Source organism: Schistocerca americana, chromosome 3 (assembly GCF_021461395.2).
Source record: "Schistocerca americana isolate TAMUIC-IGC-003095 chromosome 3, iqSchAmer2.1, whole genome shotgun sequence".
In the NCBI taxonomy this organism is placed as follows: Eukaryota; Metazoa; Arthropoda; class Insecta; order Orthoptera; family Acrididae; genus Schistocerca; species Schistocerca americana.
Window position 1 is genome coordinate 108833902 of NC_060121.1, and position 17466 is coordinate 108851367.

Sequence of the window (17466 nt, forward strand, 5' to 3'; positions counted from 1 at the left end):
CGATTTTCTGATTTTTTTTTCCTTCACCTGTACTGTTAAACCTTGCTTCTTGTCAAATTTCACGATTCTATATCAAAGGGAAGCATCATATCGGTTTTAATGAGTGGGTTTGGGAGTATCAAACTATATGACAAAAATCGCTGTATCTTTTGATTACAGTGATCTAAAAGCTTAAACTTCTTCCAGCACCAAAATACCATAGACCACAGTATGTGACTTAAATTTCTGCTCAATATGTCTACCTCTTCCTGAGGAAAAGGGGCTTAACAGACGGATGAATAATAGGCAGTCTGATAACAAGTGAAAAAAATTTTTGATTGTGATATAATTACAAATTAACGATTTTCTGGTTTTTCCTCTCGTTTTACTGTGAAACCTTACTTAGTGCCAAATTCCAAGATTCTCAGTCGATCTGAAATACCTTATCGTTTTTGATGAGTGTGTTTTCGAGAGTCAAAATACGTGACATGAATGGGTTCATTGTCTTAGAAGCTTACCTTCTTTATACCGCCAAAGTCCTCTGGACCTTAGTATGTGACTTAAATTTCGAGTTTATATCGTCAACCTGTTCCTGAGAAAAAGGGTTTTTAACAAGAGGGCAGACAGTCAGAAAGACAGACAAGAAAGTGATCCTACAAGGTTCCGTTTTTAGAGACTATGGCACAGCGCCCTAAAAATGTCGGTTTTAGAATCTTATCTGTGCTGGACGAGTGCCTCTAAAAGCCCATGTACGTAGGGCTTTAAAAGATATCGACGATTGTGCAACTACGTAAAAACATGAAACGGATCAGCTGGATCTGCTTCTTGAGTGGTAGGCTCATTTGGTGTCCTAGCGTATTATTCCTCTAGATATTTCGCTCTGTGGTAGCTATACGTGATCAACGGAAATGGGAGGACCTATTTCGATTACTCACCTTTGAACAGCCCCTTTGCTTCCCACTCAATCTAATAAATGTGTGTGCATTTGACACACAGAGTGTTTACGGCTACTACAAGCCACGCCACAAGTTGGGAAACGGGGCCAAATTTCTAGTAGTTTATTGTCGAGATTTTCACAAATGTTTTATTCGTATCTTACAGAAACTAGCAGTACGGCAATAGCCGGCCGGAGTGGCCGAGCGGTTCTAGGCGCTACAGTTTGGAGGCGCGCGACCGCTACGGTCGCAGGTTCGAATCCTGCCTCGGGCATGGATGTGTGTGATGTCCTTAGGTTAGTTAGGTTTAAGTAGTTCTAAGTTCTAGGGGACTGGTGACCTCAGCAGTTAAGTCCCATAGTGCTCAGAGCCATTTTGAAGTACGGCAATAAACAGCCTTTTAAACACGCCGCTAACGGCAATCAAGTAATTTATAGCAATACAATAGTTTAAATATTTATCTTAAAACAGGATACTAAAGTAAATACAGAACTTTGTTAATAAGGTACGGTGAGGTAGTGAAGCTACCAACACCGCTAATAAAAAAATTAAACAGGTCTTAGCAAACACACGAATAATGGCAATAAAAGGAATTTACAAACTTGGAGGAAGTTAAAAAAATTTTGAACAAAAGTGTCCTGGAATATCATCAGAACCTAACAGATATGACGGACCCGTATAAGGCGGCCACAAATCACCCACTCAGGGATGCTCAGGCTAGACAGAATACTGACCAATTTAAATACGCCCGTAAACACAATTGCCACTCTCAGGCTGGTCACTGCACCGACTTTTAGCCAGCGAAAACTTGTGATAAGATGGCTTAACTTGCTGACAGAATTAGAGCCAGGGACAAGAAACCCGGTCGCCGGAGGCCACAAGGCAGAAGAGACGCTGGTTACACAAAATTATTTCTTAATGATCAAATCTTCCACGAACTTAAATTGCAATTATGCTCTAACAGGCAGTACACAACCTCTGATGGTTAAGGATCCACACATCCGACCGCACACACATCGCCAGCGTACCCAACACGCCACGGTCACGCGACAGCACGCTCTGTCACCGGAGTTCACGTCTTCTCGGCAACGTTGACGGGTAGTGACCGCTTCTTCATGTTAGGTGTCTCCTTTTAAACTGCAGTGTTGACGGAGTATTTAAAGAAGCTTGTTAACGTCCCACCAAGGCGAAATGAACAGCAACTACTCGTGGGGCGATTCTGTATACAACCAACACGCGGGGAGCTCTTCCGTCAACTCGACCCGCTCATTACACACAACCGACATACATCACGTGGCGACTCGGTACAACCGACCACGCCTGCTTTGCGCTGGAGAGCCACACTGCCCTCAGGTGTCCACCACACTCTCTCTGCGCGCAACGCCCCTACTTCCGCGCCACCACACGAGGCTACAACCGGTCAAAGATCTCACTTCCTCCATAGCAGTTTCCCGGAAGCAAAAACGCAGATATCGATAGCAGAGGGAAAAGACCATGGAGGTAAGAATAAGGGGAGATGGCGCTACGTATCCCAACCGTACTACGTTTTGAAGCCATGGGGGCGTGGCTCGCTGCCATGACACTCTGACCAAAACATTGCCAGTGTGATATAGCGCTGCGTGTATTACAGTCGCTAATTGCACCATATACGCATGTTACGTCATCAGATTGGTTGTTTCAAAGTTTTTGTTTAAAATAAAATCTCGTAAAGGCGAAATTCCGCGTTCCTTCTGATTAAAAATAGTTTTTAATGTAAAATTACGAATAGCTAGCCTTCAATGCAAACGATATAATTTTGTTAATTCAGTAATAAACCTGAATCACAAACCAAATAATAGAAACTGAAAACTAAGTTAGCTAAAACCTCCCTCCAAAGCCCCATAAATACATCTTGTTTGTAATACGTACTGGGACATTTCAGTTACGTTAAACTACTGGGAAACACTGTTAGTTACCACCAATATTTACTGAAATACGGTACATAGATTGGCAAATCTACACAGTGTTCTGTTTAGGCCTATACTTTACGCCAGTTAATGTAGCGTTAGCTTTTAATTTGGTACATGTATTATACTGAAACGTGAACTTGAAAACTAAGAATTTAATTTTTTGAATTAACATACCTTTTGCAAACGTTTTGGGTGTGTAGGGAAAACTGATGGTACAGCATTTTCTCGGAGCCTTACTGTTGAAAGAGAAGTTCGGTCTATGTCCTCTTCTCGGAAATGCTGAGAACATATAGTGCTCCATTTAGACGCACGCCAATTCTTCCTCCTCACGGCATTATCCCACAGAGCTTTCCGACATTCATTTTTAGGAAATCTAAAACCATACAGGAGAAAAACACGCTATAGTACAAGTACCTATGTAGCACACGTTCATTCACAATGAAGTTGTAAAATCACACTTAACGAGACAACTTACACATGAAATGTTATTCCCTTCGATTTCGCATCAGAATCAGAACGATTCGTACGTCCGAACACCACACAAGTCACCATAATAGCGCAAAATCCTTCCAAAAGCGAGCGACAAGCCTATGCACACAAGCTTACAGCAGCAATGTTTTGGTCGGATTGAGATGGCTACCCTCGGTTTCACATAGCTTCACAGCTGTGACGTCACGGCGTCTCCCTCTATTCTTACCCCCATGGAAAAGATAACCAAGCAGCCACTTAATGACAGACAACATATCAAACAAACATGTCAGGGGAAGAAAAGGAAAACCAATGCAATCTAAACACAAGGTGTAGCACGAGTCGATACACGGCTCAGCACTAGTGAACGCGATGGTGAGAGTATTTTAAAGATGATTCCAGTAGGGTCTGTCTAGAGTTCGTAGAGCGGTGGGCTAGCGTTACCAACCTATAATTGTACATGAGAAGTGCAGGGACCAGAGATTTGGAGTCAGCGGCAGGGGCGGAGGCTAGGCCACTGCAATACAGGAACGTGGTTGGCAATCCGCCTTGAGAACATCTCCCACCACTGAACGCTGAGGCGACCGTTCGAGTGAGAGCATCTTTCAGCACTTTTTACTGTTCCTCTGTAAGGGCGTAGAGGTCGCTTGGCCTTCTGGTAACGTGGATAAAGGTATTGGCAATGCTTAGTTCATCTCGAGGCTGTGATTAATTTAATTTAATTTCGGTTTGCGATGCATAAGCAACGGACTCGTGTCCCCCCTTTCTTTGCATTTTCACTTAATTACATGTACCTGTATGTAACAGTGAATGGAATGCTTTCTTCTGATGGAGAAGACACTGTGTGGGCATGTCTCCCATTCACCAAAACGTAAAAATACCTTCACCGATGTTACTGCCGATTTGATTCTATTCTGTAGTGGTCAGTGCGCCCAGCTGAGAATTGTCATTTTCCATTATCTTGTTGGAGGTATCTTCTTGTATTGTGGTGTAACATTTGATCGTTGGCCCCCACTTGGCTTAAGTTCGCTGCCGCTTTTAAATAGTGCTGTTCATTTTATGGATCTTTAAACAAAAAAACAATAGATATCTATATGTGTAAGGGACTATAGAGCAATTTCAATTTTACTATTTTTTACTGATTGTACACTTTAGCCAACCATGTGCTCTAAATTTAGTTACTAAGGCTATGTTTAACTTCGGACTTTACATTCTTATTCCCTTTTACATAACGGTTCCGGACACACTTCCCCAGGCCCAACAAGTGTCCTAATCGCTCTTTGCTGAATTCTCTAAGCATCTGTATACAAATGAACTGAGCTTTCTCCTCTTCCCTGCCACGTCGTCTCTTACTTCTTGAAGCTGACCTGTGTTTGTTTATGCTTGCTGAATATCCTTGCCCGAGTGCATGTTAGGGGGTGGCTGAAACATCCATTTGGCAAAGTATTCATTTGTTGTTTTGGATGGTATATCCACCTTGATGTTGTAAGTGTATAAACATGTGTTATTCGATTCAGTGCTTGAGATATACAACGTTTGTTTTTTTAAAGTTTTATTGAATATAAATACACAGAGCTCTATATTAGCTGAGGTATAAGTTACACATAGACACAATTGTAAATAATATTCAAAATCAATAAATAATGTTTTCATTTAAAAGCACTACCCACTGATGCTGTGCCACACGATTATTTTACCAAAGGAAAATCTGAGAGTTCTTAACAGTTGTGGCCACTGCGAAATACCTCAACAGGTTTCGAAGTGCGGTTCACAATGGAGGTTTGTGGAAACAGATAATACTACGCGAGTATGAGAGGACGCCAGATTTACAAGGAGCAGAGATTTTGCCTGGCCAATTGGTAAACTACACGTCTCGCAGTGCAGTTCACAAAGAGGATTTTTAGGTCTCGATAATATTATTATTGCACATGAAGGCAACTGATCTGCGAGGCGCACAGATTTTGCCTGCACGATTGTTAAAGTGACAAAAGATAAAGATAGTTATTTTCTAGTTTGGATCACGAAAGCTGGAAATTAATATTCTTGATAGAAAACTTTATGTCCAATGTTATGCTCATCACATCAACTATTCTAAAACCTGTTTCACATTATTACCGACGTGACAATGAATTTTGATGCACAATCTTCAGAAACGGCAGCTATTCTTTGACAATTATATGGCTATTGAAAAAGTGATGATTTTTATTCTCAAAGGACAGAATTATAATCCCATTTGTGGGTGCTTGAGTGTGAAATAGAACACCATGACACTCAAAATAGCTCCACATCAGTCTCACAGAATATCTGTAATTGGCAGCAAAACAAGGAAGATTGTGTTCTAAACACACAAATAAATAATGAGATACCATTATAGTGTATTCAACAGGAACTTCAAGAGGAGGTCCATAGCGAGAGTCGCGAGGGGCTTCAAGATTGGTTTCAAAAGAGCGGTTCAAGACAGTGTACAAGAGGATTTTGGTGCTTGAGTGTAAAATTGAACACTATGACGGTCAAAATATCCACATGCTAGGCTCACAGAATATCTGTAATTGGAAGTAAAACTAAGTAAAGCTAAATTCTAAACACACTAATAAATAATGTGGTACCATTTTAGTGTAATCAACAGGGACCTCAAGAAGGTTCTTCCATAAGAAGGTTCGTGAGGAAGTTCAAGATTGGCTTCAAGAGATAGGTTCATGACAGTATACAAGAGACTGCATAGGAGAACGTACAAGAAAGGATACAATAGAGGAGTTCAAGACATTTCTTCAACTTTTGGGTATCTAACACGATTTTGACACAGGGCTTCAACAAAGGGGTTGAAGAGAGTACTCGGGAGGATATCCATATTGAGATTCGTGACAGTGTTCAAGGGATGGTTCAAGAGATAGTACAAGCAAGAGAGGAGTTGAACGCAGAGGTTCAAAGGAGGGGTCAAGACAGGAATTCAGACGGGGGCTTAGAACTAGTTTCCGAGACGGTGATTCCCGAGGTATTGAAGACGTTGTAGTTCAAGAGACAGTACTATAGTGGGTACAAAAGCATGTGCAAGAGATGAATGTGTTACTTAGATGTTCTATTAAAAAAGCAAAGCTGTAACCAAAATGGACAAAAATAGCGCAGAGAAAAGTGGCGTGCGTCCAACAGCACAGCCACAGATGTGCTCGTCCCAACATGAACCCCAACAGAGCTGAAGGGGACCCAGGCGATATGGTCGCTCAGTGGACGAAGTCCCCCCAGGTGGTCCACGTGTTGTTCCAGCGCGCAGGGTCCGCATTATCGTCGGCGTCGACGTTGAGCGGCTGCCGGGCTGTCCGCCTGTAGAGGTCCAGCACCTCCTCGAAGCGGCGGCCGAAGCGGCCGTCCGGTCCCCTGTAAAGGTTCCGCCTCTCGCAGGGGTCCGCCTCCACGTCGAACAGGCACGGCTCCACCAGCGGGTCGCACTCGACTGCCTCTCCGTCGTCACCAGGGCACTCCACCAGGGCGGCGCTGCGAGCGGCCGCCACAGTCTCCCCCGTCACCTGCCAAAGTCACGTAGTTGTTGCAGTGGTATCGTATGGCGCATAGGCAATGAACATGTTAACGCAGGACGAACATACACCAACGTAGTAAAAAGTAAACACATGACAGACATTAGAGAAAGTGATAGGACGATGACACCAAACGGTAATAAATAAGTCGCAGTAAACCACTTTCCAGCTCTTTACACACAAGAAGAGAAGAAACGAGGGGAGAGCAGTAACCGTGTGACATGAGGAATTCATAAATATTACAAAATTGGATGTGTATGTGTTTTTGTGTATGTGTGTTGGTATGTGTGTGTATGTGTGTTCCATGTCTTCTAAACCACTGGACCGATTTCAACCAAACTTGATACACATATTTCTTACTGTTAGCCCTGTATTGGTAAGAACGAGCTACCTATGAGAATCCTGGAGATATGACGTCATGAAAAAGGAGATGTGTGGAAAAACTGCCGCATCATGCATGACGTTTAAATTTATTACTCCTGCGTTACTCCATTCGCAATAAATTTCGCTGACAGTATCCGAACATGCTGCTAAATGCATCTACAAAATGCACGGTAAGACACATAGTTTAGGAGATACGATGTCTTAAACAATGAGATGCATGAAGCTCAAATATACCGAAGCGCTAAAGAAACTTGCATGGGCATGCATGTTCAGATACAGACAGAATTTGGCGCTGTGGTCGCCAACAGCTATATAAGACAAGTATCTGTCACAGTTGTCAGATCTGCTACTGCTCCTACAATGGCAGGTTATGAAGATTTAAATGAGTTTGAATGTCGTGTTATAATCGGCCCATGAGCAATGGGATATAGAATCTCCGAGATAGCGATGAAGTTGGTATTTTCACGTACGACCAAGAGTACCGTGAAAATCTGGAATCCGTCAAAACATCATATCTCCGACATCGCTGCGGAAGGAAAAAGATCCTGCAAGAACGGGACCATCCCTTCCGCGAATTGCTCCTGCTTTCAATGCTGGGCCATCAACAAGAGTCATCGTGCTAACCATTCAACGAAGGCCCTCTTGTGTACCCTTGATGACTGTACGAAACAAAGCTTTACGCCTCGCCTGAGCCCGTCACCTCCTACATTGGACTGTTGGAAACATGTAGTCTAGTCCGATGAATCTGGTTTCAAATTGTATCGAGCGGATGGGCGTGTGCGGGTGTGGAGGCAACATCGTGAACCCATGGACCCTGCATGCCAGCAGAATAATGGTGTAGGGAATGTGCAGTTGGAGTGATACGGAAATTAAAGCAGGACAGTGCGACACACAACATGTCCAGAATTGCTATGGAGTGGCTCCAGAAACACTCTTCTTAGTTTAAACGCTTCCACTAGCCACGAAACTTCCCAGACGTGAACGTTATTCAGCGCATCTGGCTCGCCTTGCAAGGTGCTGTTCAGAAGAGATCTCCAGCGCCGCGTACTCTTACGGATTTGCGAACAGCCCTGAGGATTCATGTTGTCAATTCCCTCCAGCACTACTTCAGACATTAGTCGAGTCCATGAAACTTCCAGGCAGATTAAAACCGTGTGCCGGACCGAGACTCGAACTCGGGACCTTTGCCTTTCGCGGGCAAGTGCTCTACCAACTGAGCTACCCAAGCATGACTCACGCCCCGTCCTCACAGCTTTACTTCTGCCATTACCTCGTCTCCTACCTTCCAAACTTTACAGAAGCTCTCCGGCGAACCTTGCAGAACTAGCACTCCCGAAAGAAAGGATATTGCGGAGACATGGCTTAGCCACAGCCTGGGGGATGTTTCTAGAATGAAATGGCAGAAGTAAAGCTGTGAGGACGGGCGAGAGTTGTGCTTGGGTAGCTCAGTTGGTAGAGCACTTACCCGCGAAAGGCAAAGGTCCCGAGTTCGAGTCTCGGTCCGGCACACAGTTTTAGTCTGCCAGGAAGTTTCATATCAGCGCACACTCCGCTGTAGAGTGGAAATTTCATTCTAGTCGAGTCCCTGCCACGTCGTGTAGCGGCACTTCTGCCTGCTCGTGGGGGCCCTCCACGAAGTTAGGCAGGTGTAAAAGTTTCCTTGGCTCTTCAGTGTACATGTGTTGTTCATTACATAGGCCAGTCAAATAGTAGTTTTCTCGTACCATAATTGCGGAAGTTTGTTGCTCGACGGTTCTACATCGTTTCAGGGGTGCTGAATCCCAATTTGATGTTTGTTGCGATGCAGGACTTTGGCTTGATGACGACAAACGAAAAGAAACCCAAAATATCTGCCCTTTTTGGGTTTTCCCTTATATCTATAAAATTCCGCCATGGTCGAAGACGATACAACATTAAAGGAGATAAAATGTCCTACAAAATGCACTATTCAGTGCTGATTGTCTGACGAGTGGTATCCGCGCTAGAGCGCGCTGAAAAGCAGTGATTTTTCGGCGCTTCTGCGAAAAGGCTAAAAACGCCAACTCCCACCCACAACAACTCGATTAATACACTTGTTCTCATCGAATAGCTCTACACCACACGGGGCATCAAATTTCCTACAAGAGACCTTCGAAATATTCTCTTTTCTCATAAGGGTGCAGGAAGCAAGGAGAGAAGAACGAAAAATACCTTCTGGCCCCTGTAGCCACATGACTGTTTACACTTCGCTATCTTCATCGTTGCTGTACTTTCGATGTATTACGCATAAAAGAGGTTATTTTCAATGACTGGCGATGAATGTGATGAATACATTACCAAATTTACAACATATTAGGTAACTGACACTGAATAGAAAAATGAAAATGAAATGTGTACGTATTAGCATACATGTGTCATGGAACGAAGGCATTTTGAACTCAGAGATCGGTCATCACATCGAGTAGATTATATCGAAAACAAAAAAGCATTTAGTGATGGGGGTGGATATAACAGATAGATAAGTTATACAGTGAAAGATCAATGTATGAAGAAATACCTATGCTTATATGCACAGTTTGCTTGTCCCCATTCCACTGTTGGTGGCATATGCCATGTTTCTTGAGCACTAGAAGGTCCAGGTGAAGGTTCTTGGGTAATCGAAGGTGCAGGATAAGTAGCAGGGGTATGGAAACACCTGCATAAACAGTGAGTTTTTGGTGATCTTCAACCTAAGAAATTGTAATTGAATGATTGATGGTAATTTATTACGATGGAGAAAGATTGGTTATTAGAGATGCAAAAATATTACACGAATTAATATCTTCAATCACCTTGGATGTTTCGGACAGTGCTACTGTAAGACGCTTATCCAGGTAATCTTCGTCTTCTGTATCGAGATTGTTGTTGATGTTGCAAAACGACCCTCCACTTTACTGCCACATTTCCGAGAAAACAGTTATGCTCCCCTACCCACATAACGACGTTGGGACCCTGATAGTACTCTCGGGAGAGAGGGTTTTCTGTTTGGAAATGGATGCCAACACATTTTTGGTCAACTCCGACCATAACGTGAAATGAAATCTCATCTCTGCAAGCTTGACTAATAAAAATTGGGCACATATTAAGTCAAGTGTTTCATTCAGTACTGCCACCTCCTGACATGTGTGCTACTCCTGCACACTGTAAGGATAAAAACATGAAAGAAGTAGAAAACGAAAGCTGATGTCGACGAGAAATTAGAAAGAACCATCCACACATGCAGGAAGTTGCCAAACCCAGATGGATTTTTATTGCTGTTAGGATACGCAGATGCTATTCTTCAAAGAAATGTGTCAGAATCTGAGACACCCGCTAAACCCCCTTGGCATAACAGCTGATTAGGATTTTGGAAAGGACCAAATAAGGTTTGGGTCAGTTTCACCTTAAAATTGTAATTTATTGTAATTTAATAACACATTTACAACCAAAGCGGCACATAGCCGAACTTTTACAAGTACGAGTTCTCACGGCTGAAGGCCCCCAAACAAGAAATCTTAAAAATCAACAAGGTAAATTTCAAGTGAGTGGAAACAGTCAGCTACAATTACAAATAAAGTAACATATATATATATATATATATATATATATATATATATATATATATATATATATATATATATATATATATGCGATGAAAGCCTCAAGACAAGGGTGGATAGACAAACATAAACAAGATGAAACATTAACGGCTGAAGGCCCACAGTAAAATTTTCAAGATTTTAAAATAAATTACCATAACCTTTCAAAGACAGAAGGCCGCAATGTTTAAGCTTAAAAGGTAATTTAAAGAATAAGGTTCCAAGCCGTAATGTTTAAGCTTGAAAGGTACTTTTAAGAATAAGGTTCCAAGGCTGAAGGGCCACAATTAATTTTCCGAAATTAAAAAAAAATATATATAACCACAACCCTTAAGTTTTAAGTAGCTGAAACCGTACTGAAAGAAAAGACAACACAACGTCAATAACCTTTCAGCAAATATCCACTTGCCGGAATTAAAAATTATTTACATAACACACTGTAAAACCAAGAACTTTTCTTTTATTGGCTATGATAGATTATAAACACACAATTAACACCGGTGAGAAAGACAGTAAAGACAACAGCACTCAGAAGCCCCCAAGGAGTTGGTCTGCCCTCATTCTCTTTGGTGAGACAGGTGGTGAGCCCAACTACACTTGATCCGTCGGAACCCAACCAAGCGACAGCCACGGACCGCCTGACAAACGACTTGCTTGACACCAATCGGTACATGAGAATTCAAACACAAAATGTTATGGGAGTGATTATCCACAGTCAAATATGTATATGTATTAAGCTGTCAAAACTACACACCGTGTTGGACTGCGACAACAGGTGAGGAAAGGACACTGCCTGAAATTACGTTACTGGCCAGGGCAGGTAACTGTAACACTAACGGCAACAGGGCAGAAAATTCCGCTGGTGCACTTGAACTGCAATCAACCAGTATAGTTAATTCCACCACATGGCGGCTAAATTTGAGCAATACCAACACTTGGTATTGCTCACAGGAAAACCTCCCCAACAGCGAACCACCGAAACGAACCACACAACACGAATAGACGTGGCTTGGGTACTTGAAACCACTACTCAACTTTGACGCCCTGGGTCGGTGAACCACGAAGCTCGTAGTGATCGGACAGCTCCACACACTTTCTGACATTGCGCAGGGACCGCCAGCGGATCCAGCTGACTGCACCTCGTGGAGGTAACTTCCCTGGTCCGCAGCAATCGACCGACTGCCCTCAGACCCCTAGCCGGAAACAATATGCACGAATCCAAAGGTGGTACACGGTGCAAATATCGATACACATCGTTGCTGCCACACATAGTAACAAGAAGAACCACAGCGTAACTGCAACAAGGGCGGGATACCAAACACAGATAGTCAGCCAAGTTCACGAAAACGCATAGTCGGCGAGCAAAAACTGATTTTTTTTCTTGCGGTGTCACGGCAATTAATTCACGCACTTGGTGATACCGGTCATTACGGGCCACCTTCAGATCATTTAAGCTTATTGTCGAGTGGCATAGCAACTTTGTACCTACGTACAACAATCCCAGAATTAGCGAACAGTGGCGGTAGAAAGAGTCTTCGTCACCATCATCCGTCATATAAGCCTCTTCCAGACTTTTCGTTTGCTTTCCACTTCCAGAGTTGTCCTGTTTGTTCTTTATGTCGACAGTTTTGCTTCCGTCAGTTCATCCACTAGGTCGTTTCTTATCACGTTGTAGTGACCACAGAATTCTCTTAGTTCATATCCAATCACCTCGTCTTGCTAAACGCCTATGCCCATTTCGCTATCATAATAGTGTAAGGGTTACGACTGTCGGTAGTGGTACGACATGATTACGCACCGCAGGTTCTCTGGAACCTTCAGAGCTTTGCACGCTTTTTCCGGCAGGGGACGAGGCTATGGAATATTCCTTCAAATTTCGCGTTTCGCCTGGAACAGTGGTACGAAGCACAGCCTCACCAAATGTTATGGACAGGCCGACGGCGGAAATGCCACTTTATACGCGTGGTCACCGTAACAACTTCGGCCGTCCGTCTACGCTTCCCATCCGATCCAAATTCACAACCCGTTACACACTCGCCCACACTTAGGTTTTCCCTGATCTCGCGAAATCGCTCACGGCAAATGCTGGCGTGGTCCCTCTGAAAGGGCGCGGTAGCATTTCTTCCCAATTCTTCTACATCTACAGCTACATCATACTTCCACAAACCACCCAACGGTCTCTGGTGGAGGGTACTTCTGGGATCACTAACTCATTCTCGCTTTCGTGTACCACTCGCGAATGGCGTGTGGGAAGAATGATTGTCGGTAAGTCTCTGTATTAGCTCTAATTCCTCATATTTTCTAGGGGTGGTCATTTCTCGAGATGTTTGTGGAAGGGCGTTACATGCTTTCCAACTCCACCCCAAAGTATTCTCTCCGAATTTCAATAGTAAATCCTTTGTGATGCTTAACTCCTCTCCTGTACCGTCTGCCACTGGAGCTTGTTGAGCATCTCGGTAACGCTATGGCGTCGACTAAACGCGATCCTATGATGGAACGCGCCGCTCTTCGTTGGATCTTTTCGTTTTCTTCTATTAGTCCTACCTGGTAAGGATTCCACACTGATCAACAATACTCGAGATGGGTCTAACAAACTCTTTGCAAGCCACTTCCTTATAGGTGATCAACATTTCTTTTTAATATTCTTCCTACGAATCTCTGTCTGACATTTTCTTTCCCTACTATTTTCTTTGTGTGATCATTCCACTTAAGATCGCTCTAGACAGTTAGGTTCAAATGGCTCTGAGCACTATGGGACTCAACTGCTGTGGTCATTAGTCCCCTAGAACCTAGAACTACTTAAACCTAACTAACCTAAGGACATCACACACATCCATGCCCGAGGCAGGATTCGAACCTGCGACCGTAGCAGTCGCACGGTTCCGGACTGCGCGCCTAGAACCGCGAGACCACCGCGGCCGGCTCTAGACAGTTAGTCTTGGATATACTACAGTAGATATAGTTTCAGTTAGATTCTCATCAACAGTGTTGCTTTACAGTAGTGCGTTTCTTTTCTTATGCATGCTCAATATATTACGTTCAGTGTCAACTGCCAGTGCCTACACCATCCATCTATCCTCTGCAGGTCGTTCTAGAAATCGATACCGTGTTCTGGAGTTGCAACTTGTTTATACACAACACCGTCCACTGCGAACTGTGTTAAGGAGCTTCCGACTCTTTCTATTAGATCATTTATATACTGAGTAAACAGTAACACTGCTGTCACACTTTCTTAGCGTGCCCTTGAATTTGCCTTTACATCCGTTGATTTTGTTCCGTTAAGAGTGACATATTGAATACTATCTGTAAGAAAGTCTTGTTTCCAGCGCAAATCTGGTCAGGTACTCCGTAAGCTCGTATTTTTTTCACCAAACGGTAGTGTGCGTCGGTGTCAGATGCCTTCACGAAGTCATGGAACTCGTCGTCAACCCGTGCGCCGTTGTCTACGGCATGCCTCGATGTGAAAGGAACGTTAATCTCCCTCCCTTCCTGTTGATTAGTCTTCATGTCTTTGCTCTCATCCCTTCTGTCACCACCTCTTCAGCACCCGTGCCTTAAGAGTTTGCCCACAGGAAACTGCTGACCTGAACACGTTATCCTCAACATGGCACTAAAAATAATGTGAATAATGGCTACGTTTGCTCAACATTTCATCCAAGAACTGACGAACCTTCGTGCTGCGGTTCACCATTTGGTGAAACATCACCCGTGGTAGAAAGCCTTGTAACCGCTGCAGCGTCTGCGACGGAAGAGATGTTCGCGGAGACGTGGAAGGAAACTGAGCGTCATCTAGACGTTTTACGGGCAGCAAACATAACGTTGCACACCCATGAAAAACTTGGGAGCTAGCCTAAAATTTGCAACAAATCGGGTAGCTGCAGTTCCTTAGAAAAAATTTTTGGTAGTCAGTGTAGGACTTTAGAGTCAACTGTAATGTACTTTAGGCGGCAGTGAACCAAATATTGTGACTGTTTAATATGAGTAGCGAAACAACAAAGGCAGATTTCGATGTGAAAGTGGAATTGAATTTAAATGTTTGTGTAAGCTTGGTTGCGTCTAGCTATTGCTACGCACAAATTCAATAAACGAAAAAAGTACACTGAGGTGACAAAAGTAATGTCGACATAATAGTTTTCTTTGTATGGCAGCGCGTCATAATGTATAAAATGACCCTGAACAAGGCCGCCGCAACCGTGGGCGAAACGCTGTTTTTTTTTTCTCCAGCAGCAGTAGTTTTATACATTATGACGTGGTACCATACCCAGAAAACTTTTATGTCGACTGACTCTGGCCGCGTGAGCCTACGCAATTATAAAAGTTATGTAGCAGTGATATGAACATATTCAGACGGCCGTAGTACGGCATACTCAAGGTATAAAAGGGCAGTGCATTGGCGGAGCTGTCATTTGTACTCATATGATTTATGTGATCAGATTTCCGAAGTGATTATGGCCGGAAGACGCGAACTAACAGACCTTGAACGCGGAGTGGTAGTTGGAGCTACACGCATAGGACATTCCATTTCGAAAATGGGGCGCATGACCTCGCTTGTTTGGTCCCTTTCCGCAAATCACCCAACCTATTTCGGAAATCGTTAGGGAATTCAATATTCCAGTACCCACTATGTCAAGAGTATGACGATAATACCAAATTTTAGGCATTGTCTTTCACCACAGACGACGGAATGGCCGACGGCCTTCATATAACGACCGAGAGCAACGGCGTTTAAATTGAGTTATCAGTGCTAACAGCTAAGCAACAATGCGTGAAATACCGGCAGATATCAATGTGGGCCTTACTACGAAAGTATTTGTTAGTGCAGCGCTGCGGAATTTGTTGTTAATGGGCTGTGGCAGCAGACGACCGACTCCAATACCAGTGCTGACAGCACGACATCGCCTGTAGCGTATCTTTGGGGCTCGTCACTTTTATCAGTTGAACCCTCGACGATTGGGCACCCGTGGTCTGGTCAGCTGAGTCTCGATTTCAGGTTAGAACTGAAGCAAAGTTCGAGTGTGGCACAGATCCCACGAAGCCAAGAACCCAAGGCTCTGTGCAAGCTCGTGGTGACTCCATAAAGGTGTGGTCTGTGTTTACATGGGATCTTGGTCCTCTGTTCTAAGTGGACCAATCATTGACTGGAAATATTTATGTTCGGCTAGTTTCAGACCACTGGCAGCTATTCATGGACTTCATGTTCCCAAACAGCGATGAAATTTTTACAGATGAAAATGTGCCATAACACTCGGCCACAGTTGTTCGCTATTGGTTTGAAGAACTTTCTGGGCAGGTCGAGCAAATAATTTAGTCACCCATATCGCCCGTCATGAACCCCATAGAACATTTATGGGAGGTAAGTTCGTGCATAAAATCAATCACCGGCAACACTTTCACAATAATGGATGACTATAATGGCAGCATGAATCAGTACTTCTGTAGAGGACCTCCAATGACTTTTGAGCACGTGCCATATCGACCTGTTGCACTATACCGGGAAGAAAGAGGACTGACACGATATTAGGAGGTGTCCCATGACTTTTGTCGCTTCAGTACGTTATGAAATGTTATCCTTTTCATTTAAATGTGAGAAGACTTCATGGTTCGTAAAGAAAAGAGACATGGTTTCTTTTCGTCAACACTGACGGGATATACGCTGAGCTTGTTTTCTCTACGAGCCTCGCCTTACCCACGCCCGATCGCCACAAGGAAAACGGTTCCAGTTAAGAATCAGCAAAAATACAGGGCCAGGAATGTTACAACAGTCTCTATTACGTCGTCAGCTTCTCGATTTTGACTGATTAGTTCGTTTGTTTTTCTGCCCTTTCTTGTTATGGCCAGCATGCAGCACTCCATTCCTCGTTAAACTACCCTCGATTTTTGAACTGTCTGCGAATTTAACGTTCAAGTTTCAGTTACAGTAGTAAGTCAGTACGGTATTGATAGTTCGTTGGCTATAGACATTTCGTTGGAGTCATATTGGGAATTTACAAACGAACACAGCGTTCAGTTTCCCATATGAAGTCCTAGCTATTCCTACGCTAATGTTTACTTGTTACAGCATTCATCCGCTTATCGTTTTCATTTGTCTAAAGTATATTAATTCCTCAGCTGTGTCTATGGCATAATCACGAATCTCTGCTACTCCGTTATCGGTGTACCAATTACTGTTTTCCTACCAGGACACCAATTGTTCATTATTTTGGTGTTATTGAAATTAATCTTCAGGCTTGCTGTCATATCTACATCATTTATTTCCTCCATCCTCTGCTGGAGTTTTTATGGATCCTAAAATATCGGAACAAAAGTCTTCAGCCAATCAGATCTCGCTTAGATAACAAATATTCATATATAATCCTTCTTCGTCCCAGTACGATGATTTAAAGACGTCTTGTAAAAACTGCAAAAACTACTTTTGTTGCAATAAAGTCACCTTGCTTAGCTCCTTTGTCAATTCTCAACTTGTCATTCTCTTGATGTAAGTTTTTGGAGGCTGCAGCGTCGCTGTTTTATACATTGCGCAACAAACTGACATGCATTTTCCTTCGGTTCTCAGACGCTAACAGCATATATTTCATTTTGATCATAGTTTATACATCCGATACAAAGTGGTAACTAATATTCGTGG

The 17466-nt window shown here is 43.3% G+C and overlaps 1 protein-coding gene across 1 annotated transcript in view; it reads right to left on the reverse strand.

The window, feature by feature from the left end:
- Positions 1 to 6549: 6549 nt before the first annotated feature.
- Positions 6550 to 17466, reverse strand: part of LOC124605902 (arylsulfatase B-like) — a 386202-nt gene continuing 375285 nt past the window's right edge. The window contains exon 9 of the mRNA XM_047137849.1: positions 6550 to 6852. Coding sequence (XP_046993805.1) covers positions 6550 to 6852 — 303 coding nt within the window. The remainder of the gene's footprint in view (positions 6853 to 17466) is intronic.